Below are 19,640 nucleotides of genomic sequence, written 5' to 3' on the forward strand. Positions count from 1 at the left end.
TTTGTGATTAGTCGCAATTAAATATTTTAATTGATTGACATCCCTAGTTTCTATAAAATGTAATATATCAAAATCTTTGTCAACTTGTGAATATCGCTCTTCAAAGTATGATCAGTTCACACATTTCCTGCAGGAAATTTGCATCCTGAAAAGTAGCTTTTAGGATATTTTGACATAGTACTCATTATAGCATATGAAACATGTAAAAAAAATGATTTTATTTGAATATTATACGTAATATCTGTATTTCATTCACAGTATATTCAAAAACCAGTGCTACAACAGCTCATATAGTAAATATGTCATAATAACTCCAGTACTAATAGTGTGAATATGAACAAGTTATTACCTCATGAGACCGTCTAAAATAGCCTGCTATGTATTTCATGTCTCAGATATTCACATGATTGTAATATCAAGTCACTTGTATGATGTGAAAAATAAAATGAATAGACATTTTTTACGTTATAAAGATGCAAAAAATGACATGAGTGGTAATGCTAAAGATGTGTACAAACAGAGGTCAGATAAAGTCACAGTTGTTTCTTTGTCCACAGTAGAATCCATTATGTCACCGCGACAGTCATTTCGGTTCAGAGGCCACGTGTTTATCTGCTCCATAACTGTGAGTGTTCAGCAGAAGAGGCCTGTTATTCTGTGACTTGTTCAGTGATTCAGCTTTTGTGGCTGCAGGAGGTGTCTGCAACCTTCAGGCCCTCCTGCGTAACCAATGTCACATGGCTGTTGGTCTCAGTAACCGGCTGCTTCACCCAGTTTCCTGGCATCGGACACGGCACAGATGCAGCCGTCCACCTTCTCAACAGCGTTGACCACGTTGTAGAAACGTTTGGCAGTGCCATGACTGTGTCCCCGAGCCTTCAGATCCTCGATTACTTTCTGAAGGGCAAAGAGGAGAGGAGAGGAGACTCGGTTGGAGCAAACGTGATGTCTTATTTTAGCAAATTAACACCCGATTCGACTGTTATCAGCTCATTAAATGTGCGTTATAAGTCGTTACAAGCCTCATAGATGTCGGTCAGTAGCTACTACGTTGTAAAAGTGAAAGCAAAACTTAAAAGCAAAACAGCTTGTTTAGGTTTAGGGATCAAAACCGTTTAAGCCCTGGTTTCCATCGCAGGAAGTTCCCCCGGAACTAAGAACTGTTTGAGGAACTTATGAGGCTTATAACCACTGATAACACCCACTTAATGACCTCTGAAATCAATGCATTTAATGGATTACCTCATCAAAGTTGGGCTCAAACTTCACTAAACTTTGAGAGTCGACATAAACAACCGGTGCAGCGATCGCCTCCTCAAGGCTCTTTCCAAACCAAAGGTGGTTCATGAGCGCCTGGAAGAGAAAACACAACAATACGTTGCAATCTGGCAAATGGGAAAGTGACGAGTGCAGAATGGATTATGGATACGGTGAAGACACTCGTTAAGAGAGAGCTTGCTATGCAAACGGTGCGGGGCATTAGCCCGCAGCAATTCATCTTAATGGCACTTAGTGTGATTGCCCCAGACACGCACCGAGGCCATCCCAGACGTGATCATGCTCCCACCAGTTGATCCAATCACCAGCATCTTCGACCGAGACTTCAGCACAGTGGGGGCCATGGAGGATGGAGGCTGCTCCCCTGACAACACAACAAAAGCCTTGACTGACAGGATTGACGGCTTCAATTCAGACTCAACAATGTGAGTAGAACCAGAAGGAAATTGTTATGAATGCAATCAGTGGAGTGTCTTTGAATGATGTGAATCACAGGCGTGCATAAGGGCATTTATTCAACCCTTCACCTTTGTTCAGCAGCTGACATCAGACAGAAGAGGAACTCGATAAACAAAGGATCTACGTTACTAGGGTTCATATCACGAGACTAGAGTCTACAGCGCACTGGAGGAAAAGGTGTGGGATCACCAAAGTCATTAGCACCATTTGTATATTTCATAGCAATCCTTCCATCAGTTGTTGAGATGTATTAGTCTGGAACAAAGTCCGAGGACTGACTGACCAACGGACTAACACTGCCATTTTTAGCAGTGCCATTAGCATGGCTAAAAAGAGGTTGGTAAGCTTGAAGCCAAGGTAGGATTGGTTGTGTTGTTCAAATCTCATTTTTTGTCATATAACCTGTGGCTGTCGTAGCGCTGTAATTAGCCCGTTCAATTATTTAATTCGGCCTGAATGTCTATCCTACCTACCCGTCTACCGGCGTGCACTCTGCCCGTGCATTCATTGCGTGTCACCGGAGTCTTCCACATAGCTTGAATAACAATCACCATGTTCGTTGTTTGCGTTCATAATGATAATTTTGGGGGAGTGGCTTTGCAGGGAGGCCTGAACAGATGGACTGTCAGTGCTGTCAACTTAGAGACTAGGGGTGGGCAATACCACCAAATTTGGTTTCGATCCGATATATACATATGTAACTTTTTACACGTATACACATGTTTTAATCGTTTTTTATTGCCAATGTGTGAAGAGGTTGTAACCTAACCTAAAAAATTAGACCTTCAGTGACTTTCTGGGTTTCCTCTATCAGCTTGTAGACCGATTTTAATGTAAAGAGCCCAGGCCCGTTTTTTTCCGGGAAAATCCAACGGATGTGACGTCATTAGTGCTCGCAAGTGGCTTATTTTCAGCTCCAGCGGGCAACCATAGCTAACATTCGGTTAGAAATGGAATCCGCTAATGCCAACAAACGACCAGAGTATTAAATACTTGACAAATCTCCCTTTAAGGTACATTTTGAATAGATAAAAAATTTGCAAATAATTTGCGATTAATCGATTTATTTGATTGACAGCCCTAGTAAATACTATTAAGTATCTCTAAGCAAGGTAGTTAACCCTGTGCAAGTGGGCAACTTCTTTGCAAGAGAACTAGGAATAAGGGCGTGTACATGTATTGTGTGCTATTATGTGACAGTAAGTTACTTGATTCCGAAAAAATAAATAAACCTGAATTACTTGTATTGTTCTTTCGGTTGAAGGAAAATGGAAAATGTGTCATGATTTAATTACCCGGAAAGATCTCATCTTCTCTTCCACAGAAGTCTGACAGCTGGTTGTTGAGGATGACTCCAGTGCTCGGGGAGAAGACCTTGGAGCCAAATCTGTGAAGAAAATACAAGAAATGAACTGGATCTTGACATTATAACACTTGTACAGATGCACTTGTCAAACCTGAGCTTTCTCCAACACTTGGCGACTGGAGACTTATGAAAAGAGAGATTTCTTTTCAAATTCCTTTTACAAAAACACTCGTTCCTTAATCTCTTGAATCTTAATCCTCTACTTTCAAACCAACAGTAATACTTGATGGCTGATTTCTCGCTGTAAAGCAAAACCCCTTCAGATACTGACATGTGGTTGATGGAGCTGGTGACAGACACAGCGGATCCATCCTCAGTCAGCACAGACACGTGCGTGGTGCCCATGCTGTCCAGATACGGGGTGATGTTGTAATACTGGGGATCGTGAGTCATGTTGCTGCTGATCAAGCTCCGTATGTGCTTGGCAAAGCTTTCCTCTGTGAATTTCTTGGCCATCTGGGAAAAGTACAGAGCAATTAAAAACACACGCATAGCAAAGAACATGAATTTCAAAGGTAAAGTTATGACTGTATTTCAGGCTTCTCGCTGCTTTGCAGAGGGAACAAGAAAAAACTGAAATCAGAACTAAATTTGAACGATAATTATCTGCCTCTCAAACTCTCTAGTTTATTTCAAACATTGAATCAGAATAAAGGCAAATTTAAAAAACAAAGACATATTGGATGTAAATAGTGGCACTGAAGATTTATGATTGATTATATACATTTAGAATTTAGGTTAACCTGATGCACACGTTTAAGGGTACAGTGTGTAGGATTTGGCGACATCTAGTGGTGTGGTTGCAGATTGCAACCAACCCTTCCGCTCACTCCTCCCTTTCCAAGACTGCAGTTATGTGAGCCGCCGAGTGCAAAACCGTAGTAAAGCCGTTCACCTCGCTCAGCGACCATTCTTACCATAATAACACTACTTTAGAATCAACGGAAGTCAGACGGCAGCTCGCGGTACCGCGGTTTTGCACTCTGCGGCTTACGTTAGCGCAGTTTCACAATTGTGTTGGAGAACTACGGTGGCCTTCGGGTAACGTAAAAACGCGAAAGTCTCTCTCTATAGCCATTGTTTGGTTTGTCCGTTCTGGGCTACTGTTCAAACATGGCAGACTCCGTGAAGAGGACCAGCTCCCTGTGTAGATATGAAGGGCTCATTCTAAGCTAACGAAAACACGATTCTTAGTTTCGGGTGATTATACACTAATGAAAACATAGCTATTAATATTATATTACATTTCTGCTCATAGATCCCCCAAAATGTTACACCCTTCTCCTTTCTCTCAGTTGGTTGCAATCTGCAACCACACCACTAGATGTTGCCAAATCCTACACACTGTACCTTTAAGTAACATTTACTTAACTTTTACTAAACTGTGGCATGTCTGCTTTTACGTAAGTAAATTATCTAAATAATTTTTCCATCACTGGCTATAAGCCATGACTAGACTACTTAAAAATAACTTACTTCTTCTGAGCTGAATACTGGATCACGGATGTGTTTCTTTAATCCATTGGCAAACTTAAAAGCTTCAACAAGGCGATGATAAGCCAGTGTCTTTTTTTCACCTATCAGAGACGCTGAATTCAAGTCGTATCCTGTAAATAGAAGCAATTGTTTAGTTTCCCTCCGTGTATTCCACTTCTAAACATGTGCAGTATCTAGATGCTTCGATAGCATCAAACACTGACATTCACGCCATCATTCGGTCTCCTCATTTAGGTAAACAACCTACACACAACAACCAATGAAAGTATTAATTTGGCATTTCTCTGCTCAACACATAAACACCGCTAACACACTTTGTTATGTGATTTGACAGTGTGGATGAGCATTCAGGAACCTTTCATGACGTTAAGGATGAAGCTGAGGATGATGCCTCCTGCAGGGGGAGGGGGTATGTACATCTGATACTCTCCAAAAGGAACAGCCCACGCATCCGTCACTGTGGCTCTATACGATGCCAAGTCCTGCACCGTGAGTGTTCCCCCTGAGGAAAAACATGGAAACAAATGGAACTGAACAAAACGCATCTCAGCTCCACATAATCAAGACTTTTAATGGATCCCGGCAGCTCACACTAGAGCTCTGTGAGTGATCGCTGCAGTGCTTTACAGACCCAATTGATTTGTTCATTTGTAATTAGATCATTGTGCCAGGCAGAGATAGAAAATGGTTGAAGGAAAGAGAGCATGATGAAACCCGTCTGACAATACCTGCCTCCTGTATGTCACGGATTAAATCCTCTGCTATTTTTCCAGTGTAAAAAGAATCTGCCCCGTGGTTTGCGATCATCTCCAAGGTGTCGGCCAATTTCTCAAACTTCACAATATCGCCAGCCTTCAGCAGGTTCCCATTCTTATCGGTATACAACTTTCTAAAGGACAAATACAAAGAAAGAAAGTATCACTTAAATGTAGAAATGTGAAATGTTCATTTTGTGCTCATCATATTTTGGAGTCGTTGTAGGGGTTGCTTTCGTACCGTAGAGGCTGGGTCTGGTTCGTATCAATGTACGGGATGTACCGACTTTGGATCTGAGGAATAGGAAACCCTTCTCTGGCCAGTTGGATGGTTGGATGGAAGAGGGTGGCCCACGGCAACTTCCCATAAAGCTTGTGTGCCTGTTCATAACCCCGAATTTCCCCTGGGACCCCAATCCATTGGCTACCTGGATGGATGGATAGATAGGTAAGTAACTACCGGTATGTGCATTTACTCAAGTTCTGTACTTAAGTACAATTTTGAGGTACTTGTAATCTACTAATGTACAACTGATTTACTATTTCCATTATATACCACTTTATTCTCCACTACATTTCAACTGGAAATATTCTACTTTTTACTATACATATATCTGACAGCATAAGTTACTAGTAACTTAGGCTATTAAATAAGTGTTATCTGTTGCTATAAGCACCATAGATGTGGGTCATTAGGGGCCTACTACACCTACTAAGTTGTAAAAATGAAATCAAACCTGAAAAGCAACACATTCTAACATGTCGTAAAACTGAATGAAAAAATGTCACGTTTTGAACACAAACAAAAAGGCTTCTTTAGGTTTAGGCAACAAAACTACAACTTCTATAATAATAATAAGAACTATGTTTCAGACGTGAAAGTGAAGGCACTACAGTTTGGTCATGTTGTCTACAGCGCCTGATTTCTGCTTCTGCTCCTGTCATAATTACACAGCTAGATGGCACCAAATCCTACAAAATGTCCCTTTAAAATTAGGTTTTTCTAAACTACACAACATTTGCATTACGGATCATTTGCAACAGCTCTACCCATGGAGGAAGGGCTTACCAAAAACAAACAGGTATTCAACAGCAAGAGGAAGAGGAAACGCCACAGCAATATTTTTTCTGTATTCATATTTGTGAATAAATGTTTTGCAGTTTGAATAATGAATACTGCTGAACACAGTAAGCTTTAAGACATTTTTAGTGACAATAGCAAGTGACAATCATTTTTTAAAGATTTTTGCTGTTGAGGCTTTTGGGGGGTCTCAACTGTTTATATTTAGTTCATTTGAGTGATATTATACAATAAGCAAAGTGTTTTCCTGTGTAATAATGCCCTCATTACATCCTTTACAGATAGGCCTAGTTCTCTCCTGTCTACTTAAATAGGCTCAGGAGTGCATGTCGCAACATGATTAATAGTTTAGGACTCCTGTTCCACTGTGTGTGGTCTTGGCTAAGAGCTCAGTTTGTAGCCAGTTCCTACAGTATGTCAGGACTGTCGGGCCCCCAGTATGTATACAATTAGACTCTACTGCATGGGAAGCAAGCAAGGCAAAGAAGAAACAAAGACATTGGCATGTCCAAGAAAGGACTGACGGTATCTTCAGTCCCAGACCTGACATAAATCTTTCATATTTGAGCCCTTATATGGTAAAAAAATATATAGTTCTTCAGGTGTGAACCATACTGTGTATTCCTCAAAAGGAGCAGAATATTTAGGCTGCTTCCTCCAGCATGGGAGGGCCAAACTTAAAACAGTTCTGCATTTGAAGGTTATCCATTACATGGTGTTTTTAACGGACTCAGAAGCTCATTCAGTGAGCGATTAGTGATGCCTCAGTGTTCTACTGAACGATTCAGGAGGTCTTTTGTTCCAACAGCGGTCAGATTTTTTAATGAACATTCTTAGATATGGCCTAGATCCATGGTACCTCTCAGTTGATTATGTCTCAAAGGGCTACTTATGATGTTATTTATGTATTGGTGTATTGTGAATACTGTGTTTTTGTTGTTTGTTTGTTGTTGTCTGACTTGGTGGCAATCGAATTTCCCCACGGGGATCAATAAAGCTGTCTATCTTATCTATCTATCTTATGATAATGTAGGAGCATATCCTACCTGATGAAAAAAAGGTCAGAGCGAGAAAAACAAGAAATACTTCACGTAAGAATCAGGAAAATAAACAACAATGCAGGTCTTAGATGATGTGATATGCTGCCAGAGCAGTACCTGAAATCAACTGGAAGGTCTTGGGACATGACTCTATCAGGTCAGGTTTAAACTTCCTCGGCACAGTCTCTCTGGAGTTGATGATTTTCACTTTGCCTTTGAAAAGAGGAGATATTATCGATTAACTTTGTACCCACCACACAGAAACACTCAGTTAGTTCTGCCGTAGCCAATTAGAGGATGCTGGATGAATGTGTCTGTTACCAGAGCTGTCCATCACTGTGAATATGGACCCCCCTCCGAGGCCCATGCTCTGTGGGTTGACGATGGAGGTGCACAGCAGAGCAGCGATGGCGCCATCTACTGCTGAGCCTCCTTTTAGAAGCATGTCCCTGAAAGAGTTGGCAAAGTCGTCACCATACATGCCAGTCTACTTTCGTTATGCTTATCGTCATGGACCAGCCATGTTAGGGAGTGGCGAGTTTGTTTTGCATTTTATGGTGTTATGAAACACATTGAGCATCCTTGTTTATTATATGTTTTTTAGACTTATATCTGATTCAATGAGGCATATTTGTTAGAATTTAAGTTGGCACCTTTACTATTATAGTAGGAATAGAGTAGTTAGTAGATCAGTTCAGTTTTTATGAAGCAAATATTTGGAACAAGCTCCCAGAAAACTGCAGGACCAACTACAACTTCTTTTAAAACAAAGCTTAAAACTTTCCTGTTTGCTGCTGCCTTTATTAAACCAGATAATGATCTTATACTGCACTAGAGCTTTTACTCTTGTGTGTTATATTCTATTTTAGCTTCTATCCTATAGCTTTTATTTTTAGCTTGTTTTTATTTTCTAATTTTTAATGTTTTTATAACTGTTTTAATTATGTCTTAATGTTCTTTTGCACTTTTTCGCAATGTTCTTGAATGTTTATGTAAAGCTGCCTTGCCGTGCTAAAGCCATACAAATAGACTGTGTGTTTTTGTGCGTAATAGGAACCCTGCAGCTCTCCAAATGGAAACCTTTGTTGCAGCCGTAAACAGAAGTGTAAAACATGCCACTCACCGTCCAATCCTCGAACATCTCCCAGAGTCTGCGGCCACAGCAGCGCTGGAGAAAGTGCCATCTGGGCACTTTTGCTTCACAAACACAGCAATACACACAATCACAGCGACCACGCAGAGCAGTATCAGTGCGCAACAAATGTACACTTTTGCCTTTGACCTCGCCATGGTTTGATATTAGCCAATAACTCCCGCGGGGATCATTCAAGTTGCATCATGACATTTAACTCTCCTCTGAGATATTACAACTTCTCTGACTGACTTGATGAATGGGAGCCCAGTTGGTTCATGAGAAGGGGCGTGCTCGGCTCAGCCTGGCTCCACCCTGCAGGAGGGGAGGAATGATGAGGAGGAAACTGGTTGTTTTAAATGGAGGGTTCATCTGAGTTTTTTTTTTTTTTTTTTAAATGGAAACGCCTCTCAGACTGTCTGAACCACCTAAAAAAAATACAATATCAGTTTAAAGGGACTGTTTGTAACTTTCAGAAATGCTTGTTAACAGCGACACCTGTGGCCATTAAGTCAACGAAAGTCAGCGTCCTGTTGCTCGCGCTTGCTCGCTCTAAATAAACATGAACGAGCATCGCTCAAAACAGTGAGGCGACATACGTCAGCTAAAACCACAATATCACTTTATATTTCACCTGCTTGGCAGTAATGTTAGCTGACCAGACGAAGGTCTCTCCATGAATCACTGCTGATCCTAGTGTTGGCTTTTCCTGCTTCAGCCCCAGAGGCTGAAGCAGGAAGAGAAACGTTATCGTATCCGCCGGTGTCTCTCGCCGGCACCCGTTCGGAGACGATAACGTTTCTCGCTGCGGAGCCCTGTCAGTTCACAAGACACGGGAAACCTCTGTTGGTCTGGAGGAGCTGCAGCATTTATTTCTGCACAAACGTCCACTGTACATTCAGTAGATATCCTCAGAGCTAAACTAACTCTTCTGCAGTGTGTAGTGAGCGTGCATGCACGTGTAGATGTGGAGCGAGACAGCGAGAATGCACGCGGTGTGTGAGTGAAGGCAAGCAGGCAGAGGAGCAGAGACTCCGGTCACACGCGAGCGCATGGGATCCCGACCCGGTAGAATTATACGTGTAAAAAGTTACAAACAGTCCCTTTAAGTGTGCGCTATATTTTGAATATTTTCACCGCTTTATGTTGCTGTCAGACAGCCCTCTCCGATGGGGAACTGAAGCCGTTATATCGCTGTCTTCAAAGCCACCAGACTACATTCATGAAAACAGTTATTTTTATCTCGCAGAACACAGGAGATGCTGGTCTACCGCTTCATCGATCGGTTAGTTTGTTTTGTGTTATTGCGTGACTTTCGGATCGCACTAACATGGCGTCCACAGCAGTACATTGCTTAGCTTCCGTGCTGGTACTCCTGTCTACTTCTTCAAACTGGGAGCATGCTGACCGCCATCTAAGTTACTAGCGGGATTTGACGTCACACCATCAGAAACGGCCCTTTCCTGGGGGGTTCCCTGTGGCAGGTCTTCGCCTGTCCGTGCACATCCAAATTTTTCTAACTACGCGGAGGTAGTATGTCGGTTTGCCGCGAGGAGAAACCTGCACGGAGTATAAAAGATCCAAAAAGTTTCCTCGTCACGATTCCACGTCAGCTCATGTCCGTGCGGCCGTCCTTGCGGAAAATATAACCAATGCTTAATATATACTTTAGTCTATATGTAGCAGCGTCATCAAATAGAAACCTACGTCAGGTCATGTGCTGGAAAAGGGTTTTTAGGGCTTGGGAAAATAGCATTTTGACGCTAAAACATACGTACTTCGACCAAAATTTGAATGTTCGGATTTGAATAAATAGGGAAAACCACTTGGAAGCTACAGAATGATATGAAGACCTCAAAAAATACAAAAATATCCTCTCTCTCACTAACAGTGCTGTCCTCTTGTCACTCGTGTTATTCACTCTGGTTGAATGTTTGCGGGTGTCGTTGTCAAGTTAAGTGTTTCCCATTAATTACAGACAGTCTAGGTTGGCCTACCACAGTTTCATAATGAACCGAAAATATTTTTACACTTGAATCTCAGCGGGTCAGTGACGACCGCTTGGTGTGGGAGGATCCTCTCGTGGGAGCGTCTCAGGGCCGGCTTGGAAAGGCCCGGGGTGAAGGTGGCTCGCGGCTCCTACCGGGGGCTTCACAGCACCCCGTCTCTTTATGTGTGTGCATGCTAATAGATAAAGCAGTGCTGATAACACAGTAGCCTACATGCTTTGAATTCCTTAGATATAGCTATGCAGTGTTCTAAGCAAACCGGATGGCATCAAAAAGAATGATTCGTTCACAAATCTAACGGGACTGAGAACACAGGGCCCCTCATGTGCGGAGGGGCCACAAAGATGGATATCTGTGGATGCAGGGAGGGGCCCATAGAGAATGCCTTTGCACAGGGTACAGAATGTTGTGCTACGCCCCTGGTTTCACCTCAAAACTCTGGACATACCCCTATGGCACTCACACAGCAAGGTGATGGACCTATAACAGTATACACATAGGCACAATGATCCAAATGAAAACAAAAAATGTCCCCACCTTCACAGTCAGTGTTTAGCAATCACAAAAGGTCTTTGAGTTCACTGAGAAATGCAAACAAAAAAGTTTAGAAATGTTTTTAAATGTGTGTTCCAGAAATGTACTAAATTATTGGGGTAACCTGGCTGAGGAAAAACGGTGTTTTTACATATTTCCATGTTCCAGATTTGAGAGGATTCTTGTGTTTTAATCAGCAAAGCTCCAGATAACTCAGTGAAACAAGCTTTTCAAACAGGAACCCTGCGGCAATAAATCCTAATCTTATGACAAGCGGAAATATGTAGGCGACTGTTAACTTTTGTTATTTAGGAAAAGTCATATCCGCACAAACAAGCCATGGCATGTCAGACTGGTAATCAACAGGAAACTGCAACAGATTATAACTACAACGGATATCTTGTAATCAATGTTATGCTGCTGTATTTGTTCTACGAGTATTCTCGCTCCAGGATTAAATTTCCTATTTCTTATATACAGTGCAACAGAGTTTGGGGCCCCTGGTATGAAACCAATGTGTGTGAGTGTAGGATCTCCAAGATTGGGGCCTGCAGTTGGGCCCTTCTAGGAAAAGTTGTTAACCATGTTGCCATATTATAGTGTCATAAACTATCACCATCAAACTACTTCTCTATGACTGCTGTGAACGACCCAGGCAAGTCGCAATGCATCTTGGGAAATGCTGTCTGCAGTTATATCAAACAGCAGTCGATGGGCGAGCCATGAGGCATACGGAAGAGGGAGGCTTTCAATTGAGTCAAGTCATATAGAGATTACCAGAGTAATACCGGATATAAGGCGATTTCCCCTTCAAAGTAAAACATGATATGATGATAAAAAAAAATATTTTCATAGTCAATTAATCTGCTAGTTATTTCCTCAATTAATCAATTTCCTTTTTCAATTGAAAATCGTTTCGTCTACAAATTGTTAGAAAATAGTGAAAAATGCTGCTATTGGAGAAAAATATTGTTTTAAAGGTTATCTTATTTGCAAATTAATCGCCCATTTTTATCTCTTCAAAATGTACCTTAAAGGGAGATTTTTCAAGTATTTAATACTCTTATCAACATGGGAGTGGTTAAATATGCTTGCTGTATGCAAATATACGTATATATTTATTACTGGAAATCAATTAACAACACAAAATAATGACAAATATTGTCCAGAAACCCTCACAGGTACTGCATTTAGCATAAACAATGTGCTCAAATCATGGCAAACTCAAGCCCAACAGGCAACAACAGCTGTCAGTGTGTCAGTGTGCTGACTTGACTATGACTTGCCCCAAACTGCATGTGATTATCATAAGGTGGGCATGTCTGTAAAGGGGAGACTCGTGGGTACCCACAAACGGCTACAATATTGTTTTCCTCCATTTCTGATTCAACAACGGTCAGAGGTCAAGGGACCCCTTTGAAAATGGCCTTGCCAGTTGTTGTTTCTTTACATCACCCCATGGTTTCTTAGAGGTTGGTCTGGTTACCAGTCCGTCCCTGCCATATTGCTACTTTGGCTACAAAACTGTCGCCAAAAAAAGAGGAAGAAAATAATAATAATAATAATAATAACAAAAAATAAAAAAATGAATTGTTCTTAATTGCTGTTGAAATAGCTGCTTGTGTTACAGTGTTTTGACTTTTAGCCATAAACTGTTGCACCATTGCCTCGCATAGAGAGAGATGGGAGGAGTTTTGGAACTCCAGTGCTTTGTTTTGGACAGATTTCACTGAGACATTTATTTTGAAAATCCGTACCAGAAATACTGTTGTGTATTCCTCTGGTTGCTTGACTTCTGGGTGGCTTCCCTTGACGGAGCTTCAGTATTTACAACAATATTGTCGGAAGACGCTGCTGTCCATCACAGACAGACAGACAGACAGAGAGACAGACAGAGGGGGAGTCGAACCGTCGGTTGGACAGACAACAGACAGCTTCATCATCTTCCTCCTCTTCTGCTACAAGATGGGTGTCGACTCCTATTAAGGACTCTTCTTTTGTGCATCCTGGAGATATTTCCTATAATGTTGCCGAGTGATATCCGTCTACCTTGTGCACTGCAGTGGTGCGCAGCTTCAGCCGGAGAAACACCTGTGCGCCTCTCATCCTCTCCATTGGCAACACACAGCCATGAATGTTGAGTAGGTATGGATGCAACAAAAAAAAACCTGTGCACGCAAATAAACATCCACGTAGACAAGGAAGCTACTGCGATCTTGCTTGTGTTTTTTGTTTTTTTTCCATTGCTCATTGCTCATCAATACCTTGGTCATCAGTTTGCATGGCATCTTGGTGGCAGCAGAGCTTGTGATGGGGAGATTACATGGAACCAGTGTTGGGAATAAGGCAGGGTGTGTGTGTGTTTTAGATGGCTTCATGGTTGGGTTTGATGGCCAGTCTGCCTTAAAAGCAGTGGGGTTGGGTGGGAGAGATGTGTGGGCGTCTTGATGCTGTCAGACAGGATGCAGGATGCAGGAGAGGATCTATTGGAGCAGGATTACCCGACCATTTTTGGCGAGGAGGGAGCATCGTGGAGTTCAGATCACAGTTGACGCATTGCACTCTGCGCGTTTTTGGCTGCTGGTCCATTATCATTATATAATCATGTAATCCAGTCTTTTTTCTTTTCTTTTTTTTTACTAAAGCAGCGTACAGCTCGCCCCCTCCCTCCCTCCCTCCACCCTGAGGATCCATTTATGCAGCTCCTGCTGAGCAAACCCATGAATGCCAATTATATACATGTGGGTGGGCATCAACACATAGCTTAAGTTTACATAATTCACTGTTTTTGGTCTGGTGCGCAAAAAACATATAAAAAAATGGGAGAGATTTGTGTTAAATGCAAGCAATGTGCCCATGACTCATGGTTTTATACAGTGCAGTACGGGAGGAGTGTGTGGATACCAGATTGTGTTCAAAGTGTGTGTTTACGGGGGTGCAGTCTGTGTGTGGGAGTTTCAGCAGGTGTAGACTTTGTGGTGCATACAGGATGGGAATTTTCTCAAACTCTTGAGATGGAAGATGTGTTTCGCAGACGCAAAAAGCAAATTGTGTGCCATCAGTTTAACTCATTCTGCATGCCGACACATTAACAGTAAAGTCAATCGCACGCAGCATCCCTCCTAAATGTCAGTATCACAGTATCCTCCTCACCCCTCTTTCTCTTCCTTCTGTCTTTGTTTTGCAGGGAACGGATCACCCTAAGGCGCGGTGTCTGTCTGCGTTTGTCTGAAAGAGAGACGAGAGAGGGAGGCAACACGAATACCGCACAGCCAGACATCATGCAAGGAGAAACCTTCCCTCGCTGCAGAGTGCTGAAATGTTAGCACTGAGGAGCGAGTGTGTCAGATCAAATCAGCAGACTGTTTACCATAGGGGGGGCGATAAGAGCTGCTTGACACTAGACTCCCTAACGCCCTGTGTGTGGTTTAAAGCCATCAAGAAAAGACGTGTTAACTGATCTTTCAACGGCACTTTTCTTTCCACCTCACCCCCCGCGTCAGATTCAGCAATCCAGAAGAAAGGAGCCGAGATGGAGTGGTCACTAGAGAACGTGAGGGAGATGGTGGCTGGAGGGATGCAGTCTATAAGGGAGTGTGAGATCTGTGCTTTCGCCATAGCCATGTGTGTGCTGCTGCTGTTTATGTGGTATTGTTACAGGGTGGGCCGGGAGCATGGCTCCAGCCCGCTGCGCGGGAGGTATCTGGCCGGGCCAAGCCGAATCGGAGGGGTGGTGGGGGGCTTCATGAGTTCAGACTGCCGCGGCAGGGGCAAAGGGAAGCACGGGTCGATGCTGGAAGAGCAGAACGGCTTCGCTTTCTGCCAGTCGTCGGAGTGCTTCCGATGCACCAGCGCCGGGGAGAGTCTGAACCAGAGGCTCTATCACAGCCTGCAGGATTACGCCAAGCGCTACACCTGGTCAGGTATGGGCAGGGTGCACAAAGGAGTCCGCGATCAAGGCCGATACCTCAACAGTCGACCGACCATCCAGCGGCCAGAGGTCTTCTTCCTCCCAGACCTGCCGTCGGCTCCGTTCTTCTCCAGAGAAGTGCAGAGACACGACGTGGAGCTGCTGGAGCAGAGCTTCCCCGCCCTTCTGGCCGAGTTCGAGAGCATCTACCACCAGCCTCCGGCCCGCAGCGGCTCCTCGCTGCCGCCGGGGTGGAAATCCAACAACACTCCCCGCGGCCAGTGGTGGACCTACTACCTGGTCAACCAAGGCACCCCTCTGGTTCTTAACGTCAGGAGGTGCCCGCGGGCCTGGAGGGTTCTGGGCCAGCTGCGCACCTTCATCGCCAACAACGTGTTCGGAAACGCCTGCTTCTCCGTGCTGACGCCTGGAGCTCTGATCACGGAGCATTACGGTCCAACAAACGTCCGGCTGCGCTGCCACCTGGGTAAGAGAGAGAACCGTTTAGTGAGCCGATTCAACCATGTGATGTCTGGGGCTCGGTGTGCATTCAACTTAACACAACAGCAGATGACTAAAAAAAGAATAATAATAAAGAACAATTAAATAATACATCTATGTATTTATTGGTCACATTTTGTTTTACCAAGTAAGGAAAACAATGTGTAAGTCAGGCTTGATGTCGCCTGACACATAAGAGAATGATCCCAGTCACTTCCACACAGTGAGGCATACAGTTTATTAATTAAACACTAGTATCTGATCGGTACTCGGTGTCGTCCGAAACCCAAAGCCCAGGTATCGATATCGGGACTGAAAAAGTCAGATTGGTGCATCCCTTCACAAATCACACCTCAGGATATTCTCTTCGGAATTATTAAATTCGGAATTACAAAAAACTGATTCATAAAAAACTGTGTATGCAAAAGTAGCCGACTGGGCTGCTGCAGAAGTAAAGAAGCTATCGGACAATTAGTCGGCTATTTCCTGCTCTAAACTATCGTTATTATATCGGCCTTTAAAAATCCACTATCAGTCGACCTCTATGTCAAATGCATATGCCAAAAATACCAGGACGTACCTACTACATCCAGTCGCATTTTGCAGTATGCAAGCCAGCATGCTTTCCTGACCATTCTGACCCACAATATATGAGCAAGAGGGTCAAAGGTCAAGGTGCAATGTTTGCAACAGTACGTCCTTTGTAAGCTGCAGTATGTACTAAAAGCAAAAAGCAAAAGTATGATATTTGGAAAGCAGCCTTCCTTGGTGGAGATAATAACGTCATCTTAAAAGAGCATTTCCAAAAGATTAATCTCTTTCCTTTCCTGTCTGATAAATATACTGGCCCAGTATCTTCTATTCAAGTTTGATCTTCTTTTTCTAAAACGCATCATAGTTTATCTTTTAAGTAGCAAACTGCCGTGGCCCTGTGCTATAAGGAGCTCTGTGCTCCTGGCCGTCGGAGCTCTAAGCTCAAGCCGCTGGCTCGTTCGGATGTTTTGGCTCCTCTGTTTACACGAGTAAATCCCCATGCTGGAGTCTCTGTGTCAGCCTTCCGCTCCATGCCGGCCCAGTCACCCCCCCCCCAGTCACAGGATTCGTTGTCTTGTCAACGAATCCTGTGAGTAATCCCACTCTCTTTCTCGTTGTCTTCAACAGTCTCAAGACAACCCTCCAGAAAAAGCTGTCCAGTGACTCGGTCGACCTGTCGGGCATCACCCTGTCCACCCGCGATGTCCGTCAGGTCGCCTACTACCTCCAAAACAACAGAGACACCGTGGTGGCCGTGGACATCAGCTTCACCGACCTCCAGGACGACAACCTGAAGATCCTCCTGCCTCTCCTCGCCTCGCTGCCCAAACTCAGTACCCTGGCTCTCAACGGCAACCGCCTCACCCTGGCTATACTCAAAGACCTCACGGAGATGCTCAAAGACCCCAAGATGTTCTCCAGGCCAGGATCGACCTGGGCAACAATGTGGACATTTTCACCATGCCTCAGCCGCTGCTGGTCGCGCTGCGCCGCCGCTGTAGCTTGAAGAGCAGCTTGCCGACCATCTACGAGTACACGGAGGGTCAGCCCTACTGCTACCACCTGGAGACTTCCATCGAGGAGCCCAGCCACTACGAGGAAGAAGAGGAGGAGGAGGAAGAGGCGGAGGAGGACGAGGATGACATGGGGAACAAATTCGAGCTGGAGCCGTGGAGCTTAGGGGAGAAGCAGCTCTCCAAAAACTTCACCCTTCACTACTGCGAGAGGTGATGGGGTGTTTCCGCTCTTTCAACTGGAGTTGAAACGTCGTCCCACAGCACTCAGTTACCTCCTTCGCCCTCTCGCCCTCACACCACGAGCCCAGTCACCCTTTCGAGGCACGAGGGAGCCCCACATTGTCTCGTCCTGACACAAGCTATTCCCAACCATCTCTGAGTTAACCCACGCAAGACGAAAGTGAAGTGACGACGGCGGACTTACTGTGTTGGTGGATGGTGCTCTTCGGAACGAGGTGCGGTTTCATTGGAGGGGGGCTGGAAGAGTTAATGAACCGGTGTTCTCTCTCTCTCTCTCTCTCTCTCTCTTTCTCTCTCCCTCTATCACTCTATCTCTCTCTCTCTCTCTCTGATCGTGGCAGCCGAGGAGCCAGTCCCAAGGAGATTTCGATCAGTTGGTTGGATGGAGGAGCAGCATCCCGGCGGCGGCTGAAGTAGAACTCGAGCTAGTTTGGAAACACACGGTCCCTCTGGGTTCTCTACCAGGACTGGGACTATCTCTGGCAGGCAGGGCCTAGCTCCACATTGTGTGTTCTCTGTTAATCTCTCAACAAAAGCTATGACACAAGTTCAACAGACTATACAGCCGACGACCCGTCACGTGACGCCGGCAAAACTGCTATGTCAAGACTTTTTTGCGTTTTTTTTTTTTCCCCCCTTTCCAAATGTCCACTTGTGAATACCCACGCAGCCCTTGTGTCGATGTAAATGAGGGACACAAAACATGGTCCCCTTGTGTTTCCACGGGCTATTTTTCTGTGCACTTTTGGTGAACAAAGCAATCTTAGAAGACAACAGGTAGGACTCAACAATGGGTAGCTGTCACTGATTGTTTTTGTACTTTGCCTGATAGTCACCTCTTTGTAATTATTGTATCCATCACCACAGTGTTTCAGTGCATTTATGACGCCACAGCCACCGAGTCTGAGCAGTACTACCGTTTGTCTCTACAAATATGTTGTCAGTTCCATTTATTGATAGCATACTTCAGTGTGTTCGTTACGAGACACAGACATGACTGTTATCTATTGGTTCTAGTCTGTCTACAGTAGCACATAATGATTAAGTTAGACTGACTAAAAGCACTTTAAGGGGACTATTTTTTTTATATTTCTCCATAGCATATACTCTGTGTACATTGTTTATAGGTAGAGATATTTACAAAGCTGACCGCATACCTCTTTAAAGCAGCAGTAGGCAGAATGTTTTGGGCATCATTGGGCAAAAAATCCATAATAACCTTTCAGCATATTGTAATTCAAGTGTTCTGAGAGATAACTAGACTTCTGCACCTCCTCATGGCTCTGTTTTCAGGCTTTAAAAAATCTTTGGCCAAAGACTTTGGCCAATCACAGGTCATTTCAGAGAGAGAGCATTCCTATTGGCTGTTAAATTCAATGGAGGCAGCTGTCAATCACTCACAAACTCCAATCAAACAGTCAAACTAGGCAGATTTCTCACTTAAAATGTTTTCAGAATCATCTTGTATTGTACTGTTTAGCTGTAAAATTAGAAAGTTTTCTCCGGGTGGTGGGCGGTGCTTGGTATTTCCTCAACTGATCTCAACATGCGGTCACAAACTTTCTCATTTTACAGCTAAACAGTACAATACAAGATGTTTCTGAAAACATTTGAGGCAAGAAATAGGCATTACAGTAATATAATATTGATTCATATTTGATCAGCGCTGCCTAGTTTGACCGTTTGATCGGAGTTTGCGAGTGATTGACAGCTGCTCAGAGATGACAGGCTCCAGCTCGGCTCTGATTTGTTGTTTTCCTCCGGTCTGGGAAATCTTGCAGATGCCATTAGGAGCACCGAAAAACACATGATTTTTTTCAGATTACCTGTCTCATGCACTCCTGTCAGGATATAGTGACCGTTTTATTATTTATTTATTTTTATTTTTTTTATCATATTTGCCCCAATCTGCCTACTGCAGCTTTAAAGTGAAACGACGACCAAATGGCTCATGATTGTTAGAAGGAACATTGACGAACAGCATCACCCAGATATATAATAAATGTTTATAAGTGTGCGTTCTACGTGTTTGTAACAGTAAAATGTCTGATTACTGCTGTAATTATTTGTGTTGTTGTTTTCGGTGTTTCGTCTTTCGTCCGTCTCCGTAATTATAATAATGACTCTAATTATGAAACTAAGCGCGGTGACCTCCCGCTGTAAGCTCGAGCAGTAAACAAGAAAGGGACGTGGCTGATGGAATTACACGATAGAACAGGAAATAGTTCAGAAAATGTAACGTACACTCTAGAGCGGACACCTTTCATGTTGAATGTTTCATTTGGATG

At 43.6% G+C, this 19,640-nt stretch overlaps 2 protein-coding genes across 3 annotated transcripts; one reads left to right on the top strand and one right to left on the bottom strand.

The window, feature by feature from the left end:
- LOC141769558 (glutathione hydrolase 5 proenzyme-like) lies at nucleotides 1–8,872 on the bottom strand. The gene is made up of 12 exons (XM_074638763.1): nucleotides 8,600–8,872; nucleotides 7,798–7,925; nucleotides 7,594–7,689; nucleotides 5,597–5,783; nucleotides 5,329–5,489; nucleotides 4,956–5,102; nucleotides 4,580–4,710; nucleotides 3,375–3,559; nucleotides 3,033–3,124; nucleotides 1,536–1,642; nucleotides 1,243–1,353; nucleotides 1–897 (listed from the first exon to the last, which is right to left on the bottom strand). The coding sequence occupies exons 1-12, from the start codon at nucleotides 8,764–8,766 to the stop codon at nucleotides 751–753; spliced, it is 1,659 nt and encodes a 552-aa protein (XP_074494864.1). The 5' UTR covers nucleotides 8,767–8,872; the 3' UTR covers nucleotides 1–750.
- Nucleotides 8,873–12,926: 4,054 nt separating this feature from the next.
- On the top strand, nucleotides 12,927–17,014 carry LOC141769537 (aspartate beta-hydroxylase domain-containing protein 2-like). Of its 2 annotated transcripts, none has more exons than XM_074638726.1 (3): nucleotides 12,927–13,292; nucleotides 14,339–15,548; nucleotides 16,724–17,014. In XM_074638726.1, exons 2-3 carry the CDS (start codon nucleotides 14,684–14,686, stop codon nucleotides 16,888–16,890), a joined length of 1,032 nt encoding a protein of 343 aa, XP_074494827.1. In that variant the 5' UTR covers nucleotides 12,927–13,292; nucleotides 14,339–14,683; the 3' UTR covers nucleotides 16,891–17,014. The 2 variants fall into 2 exon arrangements, with proteins under 2 accessions (XP_074494827.1, XP_074494826.1); XM_074638725.1 differs by having other exon boundaries at nucleotides 12,931–13,296.
- Nucleotides 17,015–19,640: the final 2,626 nt, after the last annotated feature.

This window comes from Sebastes fasciatus, chromosome 6 (assembly GCF_043250625.1).
Source record: "Sebastes fasciatus isolate fSebFas1 chromosome 6, fSebFas1.pri, whole genome shotgun sequence".
NCBI classification, from domain to species: domain Eukaryota; kingdom Metazoa; phylum Chordata; class Actinopteri; order Perciformes; family Sebastidae; genus Sebastes; species Sebastes fasciatus.